A 10,020-nucleotide genomic window follows, 5' to 3' on the forward strand; every position below is an offset into this window, starting at 1 on the left:
TAATGAAGATCAGCTGTCTCATCGCAACAAACCTATTCTCAATTTGTTTGAAGATAAAGGATACACACAGCTAATCAGCACTGGTACAACAGAAAACAACACTCTTCTGGATCCTGTGTTCATAAGCGGTGCACACTCAAACGTCAGAGCAGGAGTACTACAGACATATTACAGCTATCATGATCCTGTGTATTGTGTTTTAGAATAGATACATCACATATAAAAAAAACATAGATCTCTCATACAACACTTCTGTTTTAACTTTAATAATGCCAAATATAAATGTTTTGTGAAATAAACTAATTTTGCTTATTGTGTGCCTGTGTGTGTGAATGTGTTAAATAAATTCAGTGTATGTGACTAAACTTGTTGTGCATGTGTTACATTTTGAATGGAGAGTGAATACTTATTGTGTGCCTGTGAGTGTGAATGTGTTATATAGGGAAGGTGTGTGTGTGTGTGTGTGTATGTACTGTGTATACGGTTTGTACAGTATAAAAACCATTACGTGGGAATGTGTAAAACATGTAAACCCAACATGTGTGTTAGATAAAGAATGAATGGAGAGTGAATGTCCTTTCCAAGGATCGCCACCTTGACGTGGTGGAAAGGCTTGTGTGTTCCAGTGATCCCAAGAGTAAGTCATTCTGGAGCTTTTTACTCCAGTTTGTCATGCTTAAGGGTGAGGTTCCAGACTAAGAGCGATCCAGATGGACATAAACTAAATAAAAATATATTTTACACATAATTATTTGAGTTTGTGTCTTCATTTTATAACAAATAAATATTGTATGGCCATCACATGCAGGCATTTGCTAGGTTACCAAAGGTGTTGCTATGTGGTTGCTAGGGTGCCCAGGGTGTTGCTATGCGGTTGCTAGGGTACACAGGGTGGTTGCTATGCAGTTGCTGGGTTACCCAATGCAGTTGCTGAGGTGTTGCTATGTAGTTGCTAAAGCACTATGATTGCTTGCTAGGGTGTTGCTATGTGGTTGCTAGGGTACTCAGGGTGGTTGCTAGGGTGTTGCTATGTGGTTGCTAAGGTACTGTGAGTGGTTGATAGATGTTAGATGATAGTAGTTGCTAGGGTACTAGAAGGATAGATAGATGGTTAGATAGATGTGTTAGATGATAGATGATAGATAGATTATAATATTAGATAGATAGAAATATTAGATAGATATAGATAGATGTAAATAAATATTAGATAGATAGATAGATAGATAGATAGATAGAAATATTAGATAGATAGATTGACAGATAGATAGATAGATAGAAATATTAGATAGATAGATAGATAGATAGATAGATAGATAGATTGATTAATAGATAGATAGATAGAAATATTAGATAGATAGATAGATAGATAGATTGACTGATAGATAGATAGATAGATAGATAGATAGATAGATAGATAGATAGATAGAAATATTAGATAGATAGATAGATAGACAGATAGATAGATAGAAATATTAGATAGATAGATAGATAGATTGACAGATAGATAGAAATATTAGATAGAAAGATAGATAGATAGATAGATAGATAGATAGATTGACAGATAGATAGATAGAAAGATAAATGAGTTTGAATGAGTTTGAATGGATTAGAAATACAGTACATAGAAGGGAAGTTTGATTGAGTCTCAAAGGATTCTGGGAGTTTTGACAGTTGAAATTTCAGACCGCGGGCAGGGTGGCCATTCATGACCACTCCCCAACCGGTGAGGGACACGTCCGTCGCTAGCGTTAAGCAGCGACAAGGAGCTCCCAGCACCAGGCCCTGAGACAAGAACCAGGGTTTTCTCCACATGTCCAAGGCACGTAGGCATCGCCGCATGACCTTGATCATGCAGAGCGGGTTTCCCCTCAGGGAGAACCCCCTGGTCTTGAGCCACCACTGTAGGGGTCTCATGTACAGCAGGCCAAAAGGTATCACGTTGGACGCAGCTGCCATCAGACCCAGCAGTTGCTTGACAGTGAGTGACCGGCCCTCTTTCACTCTTGCGACTATGGAGACAAACGTGCCTGCATCGTGGTCGAATCCCACACCACGCCTAGATAAGTGGTTCTCTGTGATGGAGAAAGCACACTTTTCTTGGCATTCAGTCTCAACCCCAACTCTGCATCCACATACTTCGTGAACGTGCAGGGGGAGAGTGCTAGGCCGAACGGAAGAACCTGATATTGGTATGCTTCGCCCCTGAAAGCAAACCTCAGGAACTTCCTGTGCTGAGAAAGGATGGAGACGTGAAAATAAGCGTCTTTTAGATCTATTGTGACAAAACAGTCCTCTGACCTGATCTGTGACACAACTTGTTTGATGGTAAGCATTTTGAACGTCAGTCGCATGACTGAGCGGTTCAGCAGGCGTAGATCTAAAATGGGACATAAGCCCCCATCTTTCTTCGGAACAATGAAGTACTGGCTGTAGATCCCAGACTCTCTGTCGTGAGGGGGAACCACCTTGATGGCCTCCTTCCTCAAGAGAGTGGCTACTTCCTGTTCCATTGCCAGACCCTGCTCGGGGCCCACCAGAGTGGGAGAGACCCCGTTGAATGGCGGAGGAGGTGCGCTGAACTGAATGTGATAGCTTCGTTCTACAGTGTGCAGGACCCAAGCAGACACATTGGGCAGTAGTTTCCACGCTGCCAAATGATCTACTAAGGGAACCAGTCTCTCGAGACTGGCCTCTGGTGTTGTTTGAGCCGCTAGAACGGTGTCCTGTAACGGTTTCCCGGCAGGAGGCACCTGAACTAGTGGCCCCGGAGACCCCCTTGGGGGTGGCGAGCTCCCCAGCTATATTGCCTGAATTGTCAGGACCGCTTTGTCGCGGACTTCTTAGACTGCAGCACGACCCTCAGGTCTGGCCTCGCCTTCGAAGTCCCCGACTTAGAGCGTTGCACTACTCGCTCTCGATGGGGTGGAGTGCGAGAGGCAACGCTCTGTTTTTGCCCTTCCCTTTATGAGGAGCTGGTAGACGGCCGTGGCTGCTCCCGCCCAGCAGCCCCGTGAGCTGGATGGCGGAGGGGGAGGAACCGTTGGAATGCCGCCGCTTGCTTACGAGCCTCCTGGTATCTGTTGACGACAGATGCGGCAAGCGTCTGTTCCACCCGCGGCATCGCTCTATAGCCGCGATCATCCAACCCCGCAACGTTGCCGTAGTTGTAGGAAGCGGGGATGAACAAGCAGGCTGAGAATGGAGAATTCCACGATCTCGACACCTCAGTGTGGAGATCGGGAAAGAATGGAAGGCTCCGGCGGGCTGAAGGTGGCCTAGACTGCAGAAATCTCTCATTAAATAATTAATTTACTCTTCTGCGTTTCAGCTTGTGACTCGGCGGGCCAATCGATGTTTAACTTAGCTACCACACGAGTCACCACCTCCAGCAGCTCCTCATACTGCAGAGACTGAGGCGCCTCCTCGACGCTCTTCATATCAACCTCCTCGGAGGAAGATATGCGGAGCGTCGAGCCCGTCCCCCGGGGGGAAGAAACCACAGAGCGGGCTTCCGATCCCGCGGAACGGGCAATGGATCTGCCGGGTGAGGAAGCAGATAGGGGGTCACCCGTCTCCATTCCCTCCAGCAGATCCAGCTGCGAACCCCACGAGTGCAGCTGCTGCTCCACCTCGGTGGAAGCGGGACCGGACCCGCGAGGAATGCTGGTGAAGGCTCCCTCCTCAAAGAGAGCCTTCCGGGAGCGGAGCGTGCGCAGAGGAAGATGCTCGCAGTGTGGGCAGTCGGCCCCCTTGAGAGCCGACACCGCATGCTCCGCTCCCAAGCAAACCACGCATAAAGCGTGTGTATCCCCGCTCGTGATGTAGCGAGAGCAGGGAGGGACACACGCTTTATAGCATGGCTTGCTTACATGCTTGGACTTCTCTAGCTTTTTAGACATTGTGCCTGAAATAAAAGGGGGTGCAAACTAGCACCAAAAAGAGCACAACAGAGACACACACAGAGCACTCCTGAAAGACAGAAGCTAACGCCGGTTCTGACGCACGTGTCTTTATAGCTTCCCGGTTGGAGATGTCACCCACCTATGACGTCTCGCTCTTTCATTGGACTGATTACACATGTGATTCAGAGCGCGGTCACGCTGAAGGCATTCCCATAGCGTTTCGACGCGGCCCGAGTTCCTGAAGGGGAACTGAACGTGTGTAATGCTGCTGGAACCAAAATGAACCTAGCGAAGAAACTGGATGCATTCAGTTCAATCTTTTAATAATCTGCAAGTTTTAATAATATCATATACTGTGTGAATCACTTAGCTGATGAACATGACTTACTTTTCACAAAAGTAATCTCTATTTACCAGCATCATGCCTGTCAATATGAAATTGAATGAATACTGAAAATGAATATTGTTTCCACTAGTGTGGAATAAGGGTGTCAGGTATTTGCAATGTGAAAGATTATCCTGATAAAATCACACCATGATAAAATCAGCTTAGAATTTTTCAGTCTGGAAATCAACAGTACAAACACAGGAAGTCAGTGGGGGTCTGCAGCTCACAAATAAACAGTGCTGATCATTGTTTCATTTTTTTTTAATGTGTTTGTTTACTATTTTAAATAAAATAGAATGAACTGACAGGGAAACTTAATAGGCTTTTTTCCATATTTCATATATTTCTTTTCACTGGATAATTGTGTAAAATTATAATGAAGATTTGCTGTTTTTACAGGTTGTGCTGCTCCACTGAGTACAGAACAAAAAAGGACAATGGTATAAATAATTAATTCATACATGTAGTTGTAACGAGGAGACGGGAGGCAGGCGGATCCATTCGCAGATTTTTATTAATGCAACGAGGCAAAGACATGGTCGAAAGGCAGGCAGGGTCAAACAATGGCAAACAGGTGTTTAGACAGCGAGACGAAGAATAGTCCATAAACAGGCGAGGGTCGATCAGCGGCGTACATTATCCAAAGGGCGAAGCAGGAGAATGGTCAGACAGGTGAGAGTCACAAAAGGCAGGCGGCGGGACAACGAAACAAATAAACAAGGAAAAACAAATGGAAACCAGACACGGGATACGAGAGAACGCTGGGTGGTCAGACGAGACGTGATGGGGCTCTGGGCCGTCGGGCAGGACGTGACTTGGGCCGTCAGGCGGGACGTGACTTGACTCTGGGCCATCAGGCGGGACGTGACTTGACTCTGGGCCGTCAGGCGGGATGTCACTTGACTCTGGGCCGTCAGGCGGGATGTGACTTGACTCTGGAGCAGCAGCAATAACTTCACTTGGCCCATGAAGATCAGCTGTGGTTTGACCTGGTTCGTGGAGATTGGCTATGATTTGACTTGCTTCGTGAAGATCGGTTGTGGCCTGGCCTGGCCTGTGAAGACCAATAGTAAACTGACTTGACTCTCGGAGATCAGCAGTGACTTGACTTGGCTCGTGAAGATCAATGACTTTACTTGACTCAGGAACCACGGCTGTGACCTTGCTTGACTTAGGAGGAGCGGCCCTGACTTCACTTGGCTTGTGAAGATCAACAATGACTTTACTTGACTCAGGAACGACAGCCTTGACGTTGCTTGACGTAGGTACGACTGGACTTGACACAGGAAACACAGCTTTAACCTGACTTGACACAGGAACAAGGACCGTAGCTTGACTTGACACTGGAACAACAGCCGTAGCTTGACTTGACTTGGAAACTTGACTTGACTCTGGAAATGCAGCTGTACATTGACTTGACTCAGGAAACACAGCTGCAACTTGACTTGACTTGGGAACTTGACTTGACTCAGGAAACTCAGATGTAACTTTATATGGCTCTTGTATGGCAGCTGTGACGTGACGGAGCTCTGTTGTCACCGCCATTTTGTGAATGGGCTCCGCCGTCGCCGCCATCTTGTGAGCGCGCACCGGCGCAGCCGCCATTACATGGGCGGGCTGCACGGCCGGCGTTACCGCGATGTCGCGTTGCTTCCCCGCGACACCCACAGTGAGCGATGAACCAGAAATCTGTAGCACAATGTCTATATATTGTTTTAGAGTCCAGTGGGGCTGATAAAGTGGCATTGAGGAGCGGTAGGGTTCAGAAAGCCCTCCATGGAAGAAAATTATTAGGCACAAATCGTCCATAGAGGTCTGTTTGGCTAACGAAACAAAGTCCAGAATGTACTCCTCAATGGACCGCTCACCTTGTTTTAGACGCACGATCTGAGCTGCTGTATTCTGAGCTGCTGGATCCTCTTTGGCCGAGTATTCTGTAACGAGGAGACGGGAGGCAGGCGGATCCATTTGCAGACTTTTATTAATGCAACGAGGCAAAGACATAAACAAGGAAAAACAAACGGAAACCAGAAATGGGATACGAGGGAATTTGTATGAATGCAAAGAACAATTCAGTACTCGGCAAGGTGCAGCAGGAAGACCGGGGCTTAAATAGTGTCTCTGATTGGACGCGGGTGACGTGCAATGGCTGATGGGGAATGTAGTCCGGGGTGTAGTACAACAGTCCGTGTGTGATAGGGTGAGAGTGACATCTGGTGGTGAGCGGACCGCAGAACATTGACCAGATTTGTGACAGTATTCATCTAAAATCATACCTGAGACATACTTATTTATTTGTTTATTTATTTAGCTAGCCAAATGTTTAATATATATGTATATATATATATATGTGTATATATATATATATATATATATATATATATATATATATATGAATGTGTCTCATAATCTCGTTCAGGCTGAGAATCTGTGTCACAGATTTACCATGCAGGTAAATCTTATATTTACCAAAGATAGACACACAACAGATCACAAATACAGATAATATGCAAATTGATGTTATGAACATTTTCTCTCTTCCTGTTCAAACTCCTGTAGCAGCACCACAGCAGAACAATGGCAACATTAATATCGTCCTTCTGGGGAAAACCGGAGTTGGGAAAAGCTCATCAGGAAACACCATCCTGGGAGAAAACAAATTCACGTGTGGAAGAAGTCTGTCTGCTGTTACAAGGACATCTCGTGTCAAGAGATCAGTGATTGATGGCAGATCTGTGTCTGTTATTGACACTCCTGGGTTTTTTAGCAATAATCTTTCCCAAGAGAAGCTGGCGAGAGAGTTCGCTAGAAGCGTTTCTTTCTACTCCAGGAGTTCATGCGTTTTTATGCGTTTTTATTCGTTGTGCCGTTTGGCAGGTTCACAAAGCAGGAGGAGGAGATGTTCAAACAAGTGAAGGAGGTTTTTGGTAAAGATGTGCTGAAGCATGTTATTCTGCTCTTCACATATGGGGATGAATGTATCAGAGAGAGAATACAGGCAGAGATTGATGGGAACAGGCTTGTTAGTAGAGTCATTCAGAGCTGTCAGGGTTATCATGTCCTTAATCATAGAGATCTAAATGACAGACAGCAGGTCAGTGATCTACTGCAGAAGATTTACACAATGACGGAGAGGAATCAAGGCTGCTACACCAATGAGACATATGAATGGGCACAAATGTGGCCATGGGAAAAATTCTGAAAAATCTTAGGGACTTGTTTTATGCTGTAATTGCCTTTTTCCAGAACCTGGGAAGTTTTGATAATAGCCACTGGAGACAAAGAATAGCTCCATACATGCGACTCTAAAGAACAGATAATTAATTTGCTTTTAATTTATTTTATACAATATGGTTAAATGTAGCCTAGATGTAAGTGACAGTCTACTCTGCTTATGAGGGAAAATTATGTATCAGAGCAAAAAAAAGAAATTAATTAATTGATGTTACAGAATAGTTTAGCTATATTGAAATTTTGTGTTTGAAAAGATGGCTGTTAAATGTTAAAACAGATCATATTTGTTTCTCAAATAGAATAGGTATAGAAGATACTACTCTATATTTACATTCATTCATTAGAAAGTCTTATGTAAATAGATCCTTTCTGAACTCTGACTTTTCTGTAAGAAATATTTCACTAAATATTCTGACATATGATTTAACTTTGTCAAAAGGATAAAGAAGATTCTGTGCTATGTTACTCTACTCTTATCTTTAGTATTTTTAATGCTAAGTGGACATTTTATTCAGAGTGTAATTTTCATACTTATATGTTTATGGAATTTATTATACCTATTCAGGTTTGAAAAATGCTGCCAAATGTGAAACATTTACTTATTAATAAACTGACAAGACCTTATTGTCATGTCACTTCATTTGAACCTTTTTACTTATTTTGTACAAACATTTTCCCTCAGAACATTGCTGCCACAACAGAGGCAGAATGAAGAGCAAAACATGGCATGGAGTGTCTGCAACCAACTCGTCAGACCATCTGCAATGAGTATTTAAAGCCATTTAAAAAAAATGTAGTCAAAATGGCTCAAGAATCATAAACATAATCACTAGTGATATAATTTAATGGTTTATCACTTTTGACCAATAGGTGGCGCTGTTATAAAATTGATGTGGTGTGGTCAGTGGCGAGGTGATGATGACACTTTAGTGTCAGTATGTCGAAATTTTGCAGAGATACAGCTTCAAATGCAGTTTGGCACCATGACAGCTACGATAAATGCCCTTGAAAAAGTTGAATTTGGTTAATTGGAACAACAATTTAGTTTGAAAAAGTAGGATTCAAGGAAAAACTAAATCAGAGATGGGAAGTTAATACAATGATATCATAACTGATATCAATATTGGTCTCACTAGACAAAAATCATGAAAAACTATTAGCATTTTTTTTTATTTATTTTTATTTTTATTTTTTTTTTTACATTTCATGATGTTGTGATTTTTGGCCAAACTATTCAGAAGTCATAAGCAAAAAAAGCCATTTGTCATATCTCCCCACCAACTTCAAGTTTAATGTGAATACTCTAAAACAGAGGTCTTCAACCCTATTCCTGGTGACCCACTATCCTGAAGAGTTTTTAGCTAGTACCCTAATCAAACATACCTGAAGCGGCCAATTAAGCTCCTCAAGACTGCTTGAAAATTGCAGGCAGGTGTGCTGAAGCTGGTTGGAAATAAAGTTTCTGGGAGAGTGGGTCCCCAGGAGCATTTGAAGTCCTCTGCTCTAAAAAATAAAATCTAAAAGACAATCCATTGGGTTACAGGTCACAGACAAAGCATATTGCATGCATGTTCTACATCAGAATGTTGGCTCTTACATCAGCAGCATCGCACACATGCTTCATGGTACTCTTGTGGGTGACAAGCTACTGTATTAAACCTTATAATCACTCATAGAAAAGTACATCAAATATCATAATTTTTTGTCATTAATAATTTATTAATGATCTGTATTAAAGAGAATTAATCACTTCACCTGATATTTAAAGTGAATAAAATAGCCTTGACTGCCTAAGTTGCTTACACATAACTTGAGAAAAAGAGAGAGACTGTCCTCTAGTGTTTTGCAGTAATATAACATCTGCTTGTGAACCATCTCTCATACTTGGTAATTTTCCATTCTGTGCTCTACCTCTGATGGGCGGAGCTATGGGGAACGCCATCTGCGTGACCCGTATCTGAAGTCTACATACAAAAACATCAACAAAGTTGGCCGGCGACAGCCTATGACATCACTTCCAGTGCAACTCGTCGCTGCCGGCACGTCACTACCGGCGTGACCATAGTATAAAAGGACGCTGGTAGAACAGGACGGTCTCTTCTTCGTCTTCACTGACTCTTTGTCTGGAGTGTGCAAGTAAACTGCTGGTAAGAGATTTCTTTTTGTTGAAATGGCAAGCACTAGTAAGACGTTTAAGAAGTGCGCAGATCCGTGTCCTTGTTATTTGACACCCGATGACACGCACAATCTTTGCGTCTTTTGTTTGGGCAAGGAGCATGCATGCGATGTCCTTGAGGGGGCAACTTGCGTGCACTGTGAGCTTTTTTCTATAAAAAAGCTCCCTTCTCACCTGTCTCTCTTCTCGAGGGGAGAGGGACAGCCGCCTCTTTCTCGTGGCTCAGGACCTTCCACTGCTGAGGCACGGAGGAAAATGAGCTTGTGGGGATCGCAGGCGGACCTCGCTGACGAACTAAAGAAGGGACTTTCCCTTTTACG

At 43.6% G+C, this 10,020-nt stretch overlaps 1 protein-coding gene across 1 annotated transcript; it reads left to right on the top strand.

Moving 5' to 3' along the window:
- Nucleotides 1-5,256: 5,256 nt before the first annotated feature.
- On the top strand, nucleotides 5,257-7,715 carry LOC127162759 (GTPase IMAP family member 4-like). Its single transcript, XM_051105611.1, is given in 4 exon segments — nucleotides 5,257-5,359; nucleotides 6,850-7,105; nucleotides 7,107-7,128; nucleotides 7,130-7,715. Coding segments are annotated over 4 exon segments (744 nt in total). The 3' UTR covers nucleotides 7,493-7,715.
- Nucleotides 7,716-10,020: the final 2,305 nt, after the last annotated feature.

Source organism: Labeo rohita, chromosome 3, assembly GCF_022985175.1.
Source record: "Labeo rohita strain BAU-BD-2019 chromosome 3, IGBB_LRoh.1.0, whole genome shotgun sequence".
In the NCBI taxonomy this organism is placed as follows: Eukaryota; Metazoa; Chordata; class Actinopteri; order Cypriniformes; family Cyprinidae; genus Labeo; species Labeo rohita.